Here is a 15,000-nt window from a genome sequence, read left to right as displayed (position 1 = left end):
TATTAACCCCTAATCTGCCGCTCCCAACACCGCCGCCGCCACCTACCTACACTTATTAACCCCTAATCTGCTGCCTTCAATGTCGCCGCCACCTACCTACAACCCACTCAACCAAACCCCCCAAATAAAAACCTATTTAAAAATCTAAGCTCCCCATTGCCCTGAAAAGGGCATTTGGATGGGCATTGCCCTTAAAAGGGCATTTAACTCTTTTTCAGCCCAAACCCTAAGCTAAAAATAAAATTCACCCAATAAACCCTTAAAAATACCTAACACTAACCCCCGAAGATCCACATACAGTTTCTGAAAACCCGACATCCATCCTCAACAAAGCAGCAGAAGTACTCAGTGAAGCGGGCTGAAGTCTTCATCCAAGCCGGCAGAAGTCTTCATCCAGGTGGGATCTTCTATCTTCATCCATCCGGCGCGGAGCGGCTCCATCTTCAAGACAGCTGGCGTGGAGCATCCTCTTCTTCCGACGGCTAACGAAGAATGAAGGTTCCTTTAAGGGACGTCATCCAAGATGCCGTCCCTTGAATTCCGATTGGCTGATAGAATTCTATCAGCCAATCGGAATTAAATGTGAAAAATTCCTATTGACTGATGCAATCAGCCAATAGGATTGAGCTTCAATCCTATTGACTGATCCAATCAGCCAATAGGATTGAGATTACATTCTATTGGCTGGTCCAATCAGCCAATAGAATGCAAGCTCAATCCTATTGGCTGATTGGATCAGCCAATAGGTTTGAAGCTCAATCGTATTGTCTGATTGCATCAGCCAATAGGAATTTTTTGCCTTTAACAGGTAAAAGAACTGATTTCTTAGGGGCAATGCCCTACAAAAGGCCCTTTTAAGGGCTATTGGTAGTTTAGTTTAGGCTAGGTTTTTTTTATTTTGGGGGGCTTTTTTATTTTGATAGGGCTATTAGATTAGGTGTAATTAGTTTAAATATTTGATAATTTATTTTTTATTTTGTGTAGTTTAGTGTTTGTTTTTGTAATTTAGTTAATTTATTTAATTGTAGTGTAAGGTTAGGTGTTAGTGTAACTCAGGTTAGGTTTTATTTTACAGGTAAATTTGTATTTATTTTAGTTAGGTAGCTAGTAAATAGTTAATAACTATTTACTAACTAGTCTACCTAGTTAAAATAAATACAAACTTACCTGTGAAATAAAAATAAAACCTAAGATAGCTACAATGTAACTTAGTTATATTGTAGCTAGCTTAGGGTTTATTTTATAGGTAAGTATTTAGTTTTAAATAGGAATTATTTAGGTATTAATTGTAATTTTTATTTAAAATTATTTTAATTATGTTAAAGTTAGGGGTGTTAGGGTTAGACTTAGGTTTAGGGGTTAATAACTTTAGTATAGTTGTTGCAGCAGTTTAGGGTTTAATAACAGTAATGGAGGTTGCGGCGATGTTAGGGACAGCAGATTAGGGGTTAATAATATTTAACTAGTGTTTGCGATGCGGGAGTGCGGCGGTTTAGGGGTTAATATGTTTATTATAGTGGGGGCGATGACGGGAGCGGCAGATTAGGGGTTAATAATTTAATTTTAGTGTTTGCAATGCGGGAGGGCCTCGGTTTAGGGGTTAATAGGTAGTTTATGGGTGTTAGTGTACTTTATAGCACTTTGAGTTGTATGTTACGGCTTTGTAGCATAAAAGCCATAACTACTGACTTTCAGTTTACGGTACGGATCTTGACGGTATGAGCTGTACCGCTAATTTTTTGGCCTCCCAGGCAAACTCGTAATACCGGCACTATGGAAGTCCCATTGAAAAAGGACTTTTTGAAAGCTGCGGTAGTTACGTTGCATTCCAGCCAAAAAAGTGTGCGGTACAGCTATACCTGCAAAACTCGTAATACTAGCGGTAGTGAAAAAGAGCCATAACACTGCTTTTTCACTCATACCGCAAAACTCTTAATCTAGCCGAAAATGGGTTGAGTTTGTAGATATAATCAGATCTCATTACTTTATCACATTGTGTACATACACCTGCTTCCTTATCTTTTATCTGTCCACAAAACAATCACCAATACTTGGAGAGAACAATGAAAAATTAACATTTTATTACCTTATCTCTTCTTTAACCCACTGGGAGTGTGATTTCTTCTACTGGCTGTGTTAACACAGCTTGGCCTCAAGGCCAATTTTTTTTAGAACAGGTGGAGATACCACAGGCTAAATCAACTATTTCAAATGCCAATGTAAGGGTAATGGAATACTTGTAAACAATTTAATACACTCCAGCAAGTAAAGGGGATCATTGGGAACAAATTAAAGGAGAGAACATTTTTGAGTAAACTGTCCCTTTAATTAGGGACATTGCACTGAAATATTATAATGCATTTGAGAGGGAAGATTTTAAACACATTAGAACATTTTTGTATAAAAATGTTTAAGAAAAGGTGGTATAAATTTAAACTACCCTAAGATGATTTTTTTTGCATTTCTGATACTACTGTATTTATTCTTACTGTATTTATTCCTTTACACGTCTCACAAGAAAAATATAGTTTATTTAGCACCTTTATTTAAAAAAAAAGGCAAAGATAGATATTTTTTTAAATGTCCTCTTTTCCATTACACAAAATAAAAGTGTTAATACAAAGTCAATTTATAAGTCCAATATCCTAGCTATACTATACCATAGCAGATACAAATGAAAAAACCTGACATTCACCATATAAACATATATATGTATATATATATATATATATATATATATATATATATATATATATATATATATATATATATAAACAGTATGTGTATATATATATATATATGTATATATATATATATATATATATATATAAACAGTATGTTTGTATATATATATGTATATATATATATATATATATATATAAACAGTATGTGTGTATATATATACACAGGTATATATATATATATACATATACAAGCAGGGAACCAGCACACTTTCACCTTCAGCTGCCGGGGTGCGCTTCCAAACAATCACATAACCAAAATACCAGAGAAGGCACTCGCCGTTTACAAATCCGTTTTAATGGTTAAAACGGATTTGTAAACGGCGAGTGCCTTCTCTGGTATTTTGGTTATATATATATATATATATATATATATATATATATATATATATATATATATATATATAATTATAGATAGATTCATTTTTGTGTGGAATATTACATGGTGTACTTGAATTCAACCTTTGTATTTTTCTTTTTTAACTCAGACAAACATGCCAATATATTTAAGTAAATTAGACTACACAGATTCTTAAATTTACCAACACTGAAGAGACCTTCTAATTAAAAAATAAAATACTTTATTTCATTAGAACATTTTATTTTTTTAAAGCATATTCCCGCCTTTTTTCAGTATTAGTTTTGTTAAACCCTTAAAGCAGTTAAAGGGACAGTATACTGTAAAATAGTTTTTCCCTTAATGTGTTTACAATTGCTTTTTTTACCAACTGCAGAGTAAAAAATGTTGAAAATTAGCTTTTTAAGGCTATTTGTGTATATTAAAGCTCTGATTTTGAGTTATGAAGCCACAACCTAATAAAATGGGTTGAGCTTGTAGGTATAATCTGATCTCATTACTGTATCACATTGTGCACATATACCTGCTTCTTTATCTTATATCTGTCCTTAAAACAATCACCAGTACTTTGAGAGAACAAAGGAAAATCAACATTTTATTACCTTAGCTCTGCTATATCGCACTGGGAGTGTAATTTCTTCTGCTGGCTGTGTTTACAAAGCTTATCTATAGCTGGTATGCGCGGCCACAAACTTTCAGAATAGGTGGGGATACCACATGCTAAATCCACAATTTCAAATGCCAATATAAGGGTAAAGGAGCTACTTGTAAACAATTTAATACACTCCAGCAGGTAAAGTGGATCATTGGGAACAAATTAAAGGGGAGAACATTTTAGAGTAAACTGTCCCTTTAACAAAATAGTTAAACATTAGAATACAACCAGTAACTGGAGGATGCCACTCCTAATTAGCCCACTATCCTTATCTGAGGAAGCAATCACTACAAACACTAATGGGTGGGATTATGTCATGGTGAAGAAAGGCAATTTGTTTGAAAATAAAACACAAAGCATTTTTACGCTAGAATTACCCTTTAAGAATATACCACTGTGGTGAAATCCCTTTATACGTTGTTTAAACAACTGCTAATTTTCATTATGAAATAGAGAAAAAATGGATAAGGAAATGCACTAAGTCAAATTGGCCATTCAGACGAGATTCCCCAAGAGGTGAATTGACACTCAACTAAAATTGCTTCATATGCGACATGTGATTGGGGATCAGGACTAGTCAGACGGTGCCAGCTCATGTCACAGACATCTGTATTCTCCATGTCTAAAATCTTAATTGAAACATAATTAAAATTAGTACTGTAAGTGGCATTCAAGGGTACTATGAATTTATTTACCAATCAAAAATTCTAATTAAGTTTTTTCCCCCCAGTTCGTTAATAGAAAGGGCACAGTACTCCAGATCCACCACGTCTGTTTCATGCTGTGGACACAAATTATCAAACAGCAGGTTTGATGAAGAGGCACAAAAGATGCCAACTGGCACTCATGCACTGATTACATTATAGTGGGCCCCTAGGCCTCTTTTGAGTATTTTGAAAATAAGAGTTCATTTCATGAATCTGAATATTCTTTTATTTAGTATTTCTAGTAGCTGTCATGTATAGTAATGCTTCAAATGAATTATTTGGATGATGAAAAAGACACAAATTTTATTTTCCTTATTCATTGTTATTGTTTTATCATAAAACTATTTTGTTGTATTCTGAGAACTTAAATGGCAGTAGTTTTGTTAAAAAATATAAAAATAAAGTTAAAATACTAGTGTTTTACTTCAATATCCCAAAAAATATTGGCAGCTTATTAATAATAGTTATCTTTGGTCTTGAAGATTGGAAACCCTACAAATAAGTGGTCTTTATATATATTTATGGCAAAGTTATGGAAATATGACTGATGACCAAAATAATATTTGTGTTTGACCAATATATTGTGTCTGCAATCAAAAAACATTACAGTGAATTTGATAAGCAGTATTTGCATGCACATTGTCTTGCAATACTTGGTACATATATTTCAGACTTGTCATTGTGGCTTTGTCTTCTACTACATATTTATCTCAATTTGATACTACTGAGATATATACCCAACTTATGTTATTTGGAAGATGGACATTCAAACACTGTAATGACCATTTAATAGTTAGAATATTTGTATTTAATAATAGCTGCAGAAATATTTTGAATTACCACAGCATCTGTTTTTTTATTCTTCTTGTTTCCTTCTTAATATCTGTTACCATAATTCAGTACTTGTCTTCCTCATAGCTCTAATTGTTTTCATATTTGTATTATTATTCTTTGTCTGTTTCTCCATTAGTCTTTTCTCATTCTCACCCTTGAGCCTTCTATTACTTTTCAAATCTTTTTGTCAATTTACTCCAGTTGTCTCATTTACCCTTTATTATTTCTGCATCCTGCGTCACTCACTTCTGAAAGCCCCTTTCTTTCTATCAAAAAGCTGTAAGGGCTTGTGAAGTTCTCAGACTCTCTGGTGTAAGTGGATTATGTAACTAACATTTGTTTCTAAATGTTTTATTTTGATCACGTAACATCTAGAAGAAAATTTAGAGTCTCTCTAATGTGATGGATAGGTGAGTTAGACTCATTTAAAGTTCTTACCGTTCTATTTGCTGGGAAACAGAAATGTAGCGTAAACAATATTAGGAAGCTGGATGAATAAAAATCCTGTCAGTATGTGTCCAGTAATTTTATCCTAAATGTCCATGTTTCTAAAATGTACCACTTTAGTCCACTTATGTTTCCAGTAACCATAAATGCAATTAATATTCTATTAAGATGATAATAAAAAGAATTGTACAATGATAAATAGTTTGTAGTAAACTGTATTAAGTACTCATTGAATTTTGGAAGAGGCAAAACAAACTTCAACTTGCATATACTGTACATGCTAATTTATTTTTCTGATTGTGTGATGGCCAACTTCCTTACACATGGGGGCTGCAGATCAATGTTTTAGAAGACATAAGGGCCACATATAAATTTAGAGCTGTTAAACATACAAATAATACATTTTTTAAAACTGACCAGTGGGACAGGGTCAGGTATAGGTAAGGTTGCAGAAAATTGTGTCTGCTATTATTCCCTACAGAAGTCTCCCCCCCCCCCCCCTATCAACCTGAAGTTCCAATTGCACACATTTTTAACTCCACTTTATCCAAGGGGCCTAAAAACTAGTGTGTATGGACACAAATGGCTTATGGACTACCAATTGTCCATTCCTAGTTAAATAAGCTTGCTTTAATCATTGTTTTTTACCTTTTTCATGGATGCAGAAAAATATTAGAACAAAATACAATCAAACTGCTGAGATTGTTCAGTTGTCATTAACAAATGGTCCTACACTGAGCCATATTTAAACCTTTCAGTAGAAACTGAGAACCATGAGAACTGATTAAGTACTTAGGGAAGCAATAATTGAAATAAGGTCTTATAGCTTAGATTACTATTATATAAAAGAGATGAATAGTTGTTATGGTTACATTTATATAATTTTTCTATTTTTACTTAAATATAAGAACACTTTTAACCTCAAAAGCATTTCTTGTTATAACTATTATGTTCAGAAGAATGACTGGAAAAGGATTACATAAATCTTGTCCATATAATTGTTAGTTAAATACTAAAACAAACATTACATTACTGGTAATATACGTACTTCTGTTATGTGTTGGAAAACCACTCTTCCATATTCCGTTTACTATTTTCTGTAGTTTAGAGGAGAGAAGGGAAAGATGTGACATGATAGAAACAATCAAATATCTAAAGGGACTTAATAAAGTGGAAGCTGAAAGCATTTTCTACAAAAAAAAAGAAATACCAAAACAAGGGTCACAATCTTAAGTTAAAGGGTAGCAGATTCAGGAAAAATGTGAGTTAGCATTTTTTTACAGACAGGGTGGTAGATTCATGGAATAATTTTCCAAACGAGATGGTAAACACAGGGACTGTAAAAGAATTAAAAAATGTTTGGGACATGCATAAAACTATCCTAAGGAAACAGCAACATGTAATATGGGTAGACTTGATGGACCTTTTAATTCTTGTACTGTTACATTCTATGAATTTTTATTTTTCTATGTAACTTGTGCTTTAATGAATTATTTTACTTAGAATAATATTCAGTAAATAAGAAGGGATTTTTTTTTATTATGAACTAAAGTACCACAGATATTTCTTACTTTTAACAGATTTTTAAAGGACCAGTAAATACAGAAGATTTAGACAATCAACAAATAAATTATAACACAACAATGCAATAGTACTTAGTCTGAACTTCAAATTATTAGTACATTTTTTCTAAACAAATTTCAAAGTTATGTCTTTTTCCACTCATCCTGTATCATGTGACACCCATCAGCCAATCACAAATACATATTTCTTTCATGTAATTAGCAAGAGTCCATGAGCTAGTGACGTATGGGATATACATTCCTACCAGGAGGGGCAAAGTTTCCCAAACCTCAAAATGCCTATAAATACACCCCTCACCACACCCACAAATCAGTTTTACAAACTTTGCCTCCTGTGGAGGTGGTGAAGTAAGTTAGGCAGCTGTTTCAGTTTGATTCTTCTGCTTATAATTTCAGTTTTTTTCATTATAAGATTTAAACTTTATTTTGGGTGTGGATTATTTTCAGCGGAATTGGCTGTCTTTATTTTATCCCTCCCTCTCTAGTGACTCTTGCGTGGAAGATCCACATCTTGGGTATTCATTATCCCATACGTCACTAGCTCATGGACTCTTGCTAATTACATGACAGAAAACATAATTTATGTAAGAACTTACCTGATAAATTCATTTCTTTCATATTAGCAAGAGTCCATGAGGCCCACCCTTTTTTTGTGGTGGTTATGATTTTTTTGTATAAAGCACAATTATTCCAATTCCTTATTTTTTATGCTTTCGCACTTTTTTCTTATCACCCCACTTCTTGGCTATGCGTTAAACTGATTTGTGGGTGTGGTGAGGGGTGTATTTATAGGCATTTTGAGGTTTGGGAAACTTTGCCCCTCCTGGTAGGAATGTATATCCCATACGTCACTAGCTCATGGACTCTTGCTAATATGAAAGAAATGAATTTATCAGGTAAGTTCTTACATAAATTATGTTATTCTGTGAATTCTTGCACATACTCAATAGGAGCTGGTGACTCAAAAAGTAAATATAAAAAGACAGTGCACATTTTGTTAATGGAAGTAATTGGAAAGTAGTTTACAATTACAGGCTCTTTCTAAATCATGAAACTTTAATTTTGACTTTAGTGTCCCTTTAATATTCTGTAGTTATTGGTAAATTGTGACTTGTTAGTATATTCCTTATTGCTATCTATCTATCTATCTATCATCTATCTATCTATCTATCTATCTATCTATCTATCTATCTATCTATCTATTATGAACTTAAGTACCACACATATTTCTTACTTCCAACAGATCTTTAAAATTCTGTAGTTATTGGTATATTGCAAAATCCATCCATCTATCTATCTATGTTAAAACCTAACCAACTAAGGTTTCCTTTTTTCTTTATGGCACGTTCTCCAAAACAACAGTATGTACTGTGTAAATCATGTTGTTGTAATTTTCTGTAGAGTCATAGAATGATTACTAAATTATGTTTTCTTTTTGTATCAGAGACACATATATCTATGGTGTGTATATTATATTTTGAGCTGTGTCTCGCATTCAAATGAAGAATATGTATATTGTGCTGAAGTAAGCAATAAAGTTGGTTAAAACTAAAAAAAAATTTTTTTTAGAAAGTAGAGTTAATATGTATAATATAAAACAACAAACATAAATTAGGGTGGAAGAAATAAAGATTTTAAAATTAGATTCTATGGTTGTTAAATGGAGAGAAGGTTTAGAGAACGTATGTGTAGAATATCATAATTTTCAATGTTAAGTGAATCTATTTTGCCATTTTTATTGTAGTCTTACATGGAAGATCACTTGAAGAATAAGAATCGATTGGAGAAAGAGTGGGAAGCACTGTGTGCTTATCAAGCCGAGCCAAATGCAACCACCATTGCACATAAGGAGGAGAACATCCCAAAGAATCGTTCTATCGATGTTGTAACATGTAAGTGTTATCAGATTCATCATTTGTGTCAAAGGGAATTAAGTTTATAACAACTAGTACTATCCTAACATATATTTGTGTATGTTTTGTTATATTATTTTTTGGCCTTATCACAATTAAATTGTTTAATTCAAGTTATAAATTTAGTCTAATCTAGTCTAGACATTGTGTTCAATATATGGTAAGAGAAAATATGGCCTCCATGAGCTTTAATCAAACTGACACTTGGGTGCATTTGTATGACTAAAACGGGTCCTAAAAAACTGCTTCCGGCTCAAAATCCTAAGTAATGAAGCATTTCTAGTGCTCTTAAAGGAAAGTAGGAGGGACAAAGAGCACAAATAGGGCCTGATGATCAAAAACTTGCTGTTATGGAGAGAAGTCATGAAACATCTTTGAGGGTTTCTTTTTTTTTAGCTTTATATTGCATGTATATTTGTCTCTTGTTGGCATCCGATCCCTTTATAGCTATATAAACAATTTGCAAGCCTAAATTTGCCTTTCTAAAATGTATCACAGTACTGATGAGACTGTTTAGATAATCTAACAAGAGTGTAGAGTTTTGGATCATTGAGTCCCTAGTACAGGGACAGATATAAATGTTGTGCGGCACATGCAGTGGCACCAGGGCCCAAGTTCTGAATGTGTGCAATCCTAATGCAGGGAAGCATTTTATTAGTGCAGGTTGAAAGTCCATCCTATCTATCTATCTATCTATCTATCTATCTATCTATCTATCTATCTATCTATCTATCTATTTGATAGCTTTATACATAGATTTTTAACAAAAGCAAGTGCTGATCTTATTTTTGGGAAGATTACAAGTGAATCACTATTTTAAAGTGCTCCCATAAAGGCGCATGTTAAATAACCAGCCATTACAAGTGGCTGGCTAATGCTCCTGTGAGCTTGAGGTTTTACTTTGAGCTTAGCGGAATTAACGTCTGGTTAATGAAAAAACGTGCCCCGATTGCCCCCCCAAATAAAGTGCACAGTACCTTAATTTAAATAAAAAATATGTGCATATATATTTTTTTTTAAATTGCAAAAAGTTATAAGGGGTTAAATGGAGGGGATGTGGGGTGTTTGAAAAAAAAATGTCATTGAAAGTGTCTTTATATTAAGGTGAATGGGGACTGTGTTTTTACTGTAAATATATATGTATATGATTATATAATTGATTCACTGAAGGAGTTAGTTTAGTGCACAATAATTGAGGAAGCGCCCTGTAAAGGGATTAAATACATCTCTCACTTGCAAAGTAAGCCCAATCGAAATTAAAGGATAAAACCGACTGTTTGTTAAATCAGCATAAAGTTAGGTTGTTAACACACTCCTGCCTCGGACTCTTCAAACAAGTCAACAGCAAAATCAAGCAGTCCGTGTGAGACTTGACTATGTCAAAATAAAAGCCACTGGCTATACTCACTACAGATTATGCGGTGCTGTGTTGTAATTGTCCCTCCGGCTCCGTGTGTAACAAGATAGTCCCCGATGCTCCTCCACTTGTCAGAAGTTGTCTGTGGCGTGCCGTGAGTTGTGTGCCTCTCTGCACACGCTGTGAGCGTCCAATGACGCAAATGCTGCCGGTCACGTGGTGTATAGTGGCCAATTGGTAGAATCCCTTACCCTGTCATCAGGTAAGAACGTAGCTTGGGCTGAGTAAGCAGGGGAATGAATGTACTACCTGCTAAGTGAGAGGCTTCCGAGCTTGTAGACCCCAGCATCTGGCTATGTTAAAGGCAAACAAAGAAAAGGCAATCCGGGGTCAAATAAAAATCCAAAATTTATTGTAATCCACAAGCGGATAAAAAACCCATGGGGGTCAGATAAAGTAGCGACACTCAGCACTTGTTGCTTCCAGCTGACATGTTTCGGTGTAATATATCTGTATAAACACATATAAACACATAAATATATGTACATATTCATTTACATATATATTTTTTTTGCTGCCCAATGTTGCATGAATTGCCCCCTGTGCTGCGCCAGGTGCTTTGCCATGTCTCCCATTGGAGCCTATGGAAGCACGATCTCATGAGCGCAAGGCTTCCAGGCAATGCGAACGCGAGGTCGCATTTGCATTGTGCTTAACTTGTAATACTAGCCCACATTTACATGCTCTGGTATTACTGAGTGGAGCGCAAGTTTGCACTCCACTCGTAATTTAGGCCTTTATATTTTATTTTTATGCCTTTGTTGAATTCAGGTCCCCTTTGTCTTATTGCTTTCTGTAATCTTTTTTATCTCTATCCAGAAAATAGATGATTAGTTCTGCTTTGTCATTTCCTTCTTTATCTAAGTTAACTTCCTATTGCTCTCTCAATTTTTGTATCCTACTATTTTATCTCTTTTGTGAGATCTGTCTATCAATACATTTTTTTTCCTATCTAGTTTCCATTTATTTTTATTGTTGTTTCATAAAACCTACTGAAATTCATCTTTTTCCGTTATCTATAGAGCAGTAACTTTTATGTTAGAGTCAGAAGTACTGCTTAAATAAATTCAGTGTAAGCTAAAAGCGTGGCCCTTGGTTCTTTGGCTTGCTATCAGGGAAAGGGTATACTACAATAAGCAATAAGACATAGAAGTTAATTTTACAAAGAACAAATATCTATAATAGCCTATGTTTTGTTTTTGTAAATCTATGATTGCTTTAAAGCTTTATTTAGCATTTTGGGAGTAGCCAATGTTTTTATAATGTTCTATCATTGTATTAAGATGGGCAAAAGAAACTGAAAAAGAGAAGTAATTTAAAGACCAAATGATATGTTCTTTGAGCCGAACTAGATCCCTGACAGTGAATTGGGACTGGGAAATGTATTTACAAGTAGTGAGTGAAGATTGTTTAACCCCTTAATGACCACAGCACTTTTCCATTTTCTGTCCGTTTGGGATCAAGGCTATTTTTACATTTCTGCGGTGTTTGTGTTTAGCTGTAATTTTCCCCTTACTCATTTAATGTACCCACACATATTATATACCGTTTTTCTCGCCATTAAATGGACTTTCAAAATACACCATTATTTTCATCATATCTTATAATTTACTATAAAAAAAATTATAAAATATGAGGAAAAAATGGAAAAAAACACACTTTTTCTAACTTTGACCCCCAAAATCTGTTATACATCTACAACCACCAAACAAAAACCATGCTAAATAGTTTCTAAATTTTGTCCTGAGTTTAGAAATACCCAATGTTTACATGTTCTTTGCTTTTTTTGCAAGTTATAGGGCCATAAATACAAGTAGCACTTTCCTATTTCCAAACCACTTTTTTTCAAAATTAGCGCTAGTTACGTTGGGACACTGATATCTTTCAGGAATCCCTGAATATCCATTGACATGTATATATATTTTTTTTAGAAGACATCCCAAAGTATTGATCTAGGCCCATTTTGGTATATTTCATGCCACCATTTCACCGCCAAATGCGATCAAATAAAAAAAATTGTTCACTTTTTCACAATTTTTTTCACAAACTTTAGGTTTCTCACTGAAATTATTTCCAAAAAACTTATGCAATTATAGCATACATGGTTGTAAATGCTTCTTTGGGATCCCCTTTGTTCATAAATAGCAGACATATATGGCTTTGGTTTTGCTTTTTACTAATTAGAAGGCTGCTAAATGAGACTGCGCACCACACGTGTATTATGCCCAGCAGTGAAGGGGTTAATTAGGGAGCATGTAGGGAGCTTCTAGGGTTAATTTTAGCTTCAGTGTAGTGTAGTAGACAACCCCAAGTATTGATCTAGGCCCATTTTGGTATATTTCATGCCACCATTTCACCGCCAAATACAATCAAATTTAAAAAAAAACGCTAAATTTTTCACAATTTTAGGTTTCTCACTGAAATTATTTACAAACAGCATGTGCAATTATGGCACAAATAGTTGTAAATGCTTCTCTGGGATCCCCTTTGTTCAGAAATAGCAGACATATATGACTTTGGCGTTGCTTTTTGGTAATTAGAAGGCCGCTAAGTGCTGCTGCGCATCACACATGTATTATGGCTAGCAGTTAAGGGGTTAATTAGGTAGTTTGTAGGGAGCTTGCGGGGTTAATTTTAGCTTTAGTGTAGAGATCAGCCTCCCACCTGACACATCAGACCCCCTGATATCTCCCAAACAGCTCCCTTCCCTCCCCCACCCCACAATTGTCCCCGCCATCTTAAGTACTGGCAGAAAGTCTGCCAGTACTAAAATAAAAGTTTTTTTTTTTTTTTTAAATACATCTTTAGCATATTTACATATGCTACTTTGTAGGATCCCCCTTAGCCCCCAACCTCCCTGATCCCCCCCAAAACAGCTCTCTAACCCCCCCTGCCTTATTGGGGGCCATCTTGGGTACTGGCAGCTGTCTGCCAGTACCCAGTTAACAATATTTTTTTCTCTTTTTTATTTAATTTTTTAACAGTTTTCTGTAGTGTAGCTTCCCCACGACCAACCCCTACCCCCACCCCCTCCCAGATCCCTTAGATTACTTTTTGGGGGCATTTATTCCCCCTCTTCCTCCCACTTATTACATAATCATTTCTGTAGTGTAAGCGGTTCCCACCCGCTCCCTCCCGTGCACGCGCCCGCCCGCCGATCCCCCGTGCACGCGCGCGTGTCTGTGCGCGCCCCTGACTCTCCCGCCCCCGATCCCGCCCCCCTCTGTGACTCTGAATCCATCGATGGCCGCCCACCCGCCTCCCACTGCAGCTCCCACCCACCAACGATTGCGGCCATCGATGTCCGGTGTAGAGAGGGCCACAGAGTGGCTCTCTCTGCACCGGAGGGGTACAGATTGTTATTGCAGGATGCCTCGATATTGAGGCATCCTGCAATAACTGGAAAGCAGCTGGAAGCGATGAGGATCGCTTCCAGCTGCTTTCCAAACCGAGGACGTACGCCATACGTCCTCAGGCGTTAACTGCCTTTTTTCTGAGGACGTATGGTGTACGTCCTCGGTCATTAAGGGGTTAAAGCCAGCGGTATGTTATACATCTGTAACTACGGTATGCAGATTTGAGCTTTTGCCTAAGAATTTCAGCTGATCTCCTAAAATTTTCAAATAGAAAGGCTGTAAACAACAATGGCTTTGTGCTACCTAATTTATTCAAATATGAGTTGCATAATCCTGACCTATTATTGCCTGTTTACATCACCATATTTCCTGTGCATGTTTCTTCTTTTAACAGACTTAAAATGCATTAAAAAGCATAATTGTTTAAATAAGAAGAAGAAAAAAAGCCTTGCATTTATTTTGCACCATTTTATAAGTAAGAGTCATTAATTAAAGTCAAAATTAAATGTTCATAATTCAGATGGAGTTTGCAATTTTATTTCTGCCATCAAATTTACATAGTTCTTTTAAGTTACCTTTGCTGAAGAGCATACGTAGGTAGTCTCAGGAGCAGCTGAACCCTGCTGGAAGCTAGGTGATTGGCAATTGGCAATGGATCACCAGATTTGTTCAGCTTGTTTCTAATAGTGCATTTGCATCTCCTGAGCCTAATCTTAAACATAGGATACCAAGAGAACAAAGCTAATTTGACAATATTAATAAACTGAAAAGTTATTTAAAATTACTTGCTCTGTCTGAATCATGAAAGTAGAATTTTGTGGCTTTTGTGGCTTTTCCAGTTGTCATGAATTGGGAATGCACACTCCAGTCTTCACAAGCCTAATTCTGCTATATTCTATTCAGTAATCAATTGATCACTTTAGTAGCTCATTTATATATCTCCCCAACTGACTGTAGATGAGATAAGAGGATTTAAAGAGTGTATCCCC

General features: G+C 35.0%; 1 protein-coding gene across 1 annotated transcript in view; it reads left to right on the top strand.

The window, feature by feature from the left end:
• The window catches only part of PTPRN2 (protein tyrosine phosphatase receptor type N2), a 1,723,588-nt gene that overhangs the window by 1,605,862 nt on the left and 102,726 nt on the right, over nucleotides 1-15,000 (top strand). The window contains exon 15 of the mRNA XM_053715671.1: nucleotides 9,070-9,217. Within this exon, the coding sequence (XP_053571646.1) occupies nucleotides 9,070-9,217 (148 nt within the window). The remainder of the gene's footprint in view (nucleotides 1-9,069; nucleotides 9,218-15,000) is intronic.

Source organism: Bombina bombina, chromosome 5 (assembly GCF_027579735.1).
Source record: "Bombina bombina isolate aBomBom1 chromosome 5, aBomBom1.pri, whole genome shotgun sequence".
Classification (NCBI taxonomy): domain Eukaryota; kingdom Metazoa; phylum Chordata; class Amphibia; order Anura; family Bombinatoridae; genus Bombina; species Bombina bombina.
This window is presented reverse-complemented; position numbering and strand designations above follow the sequence as displayed.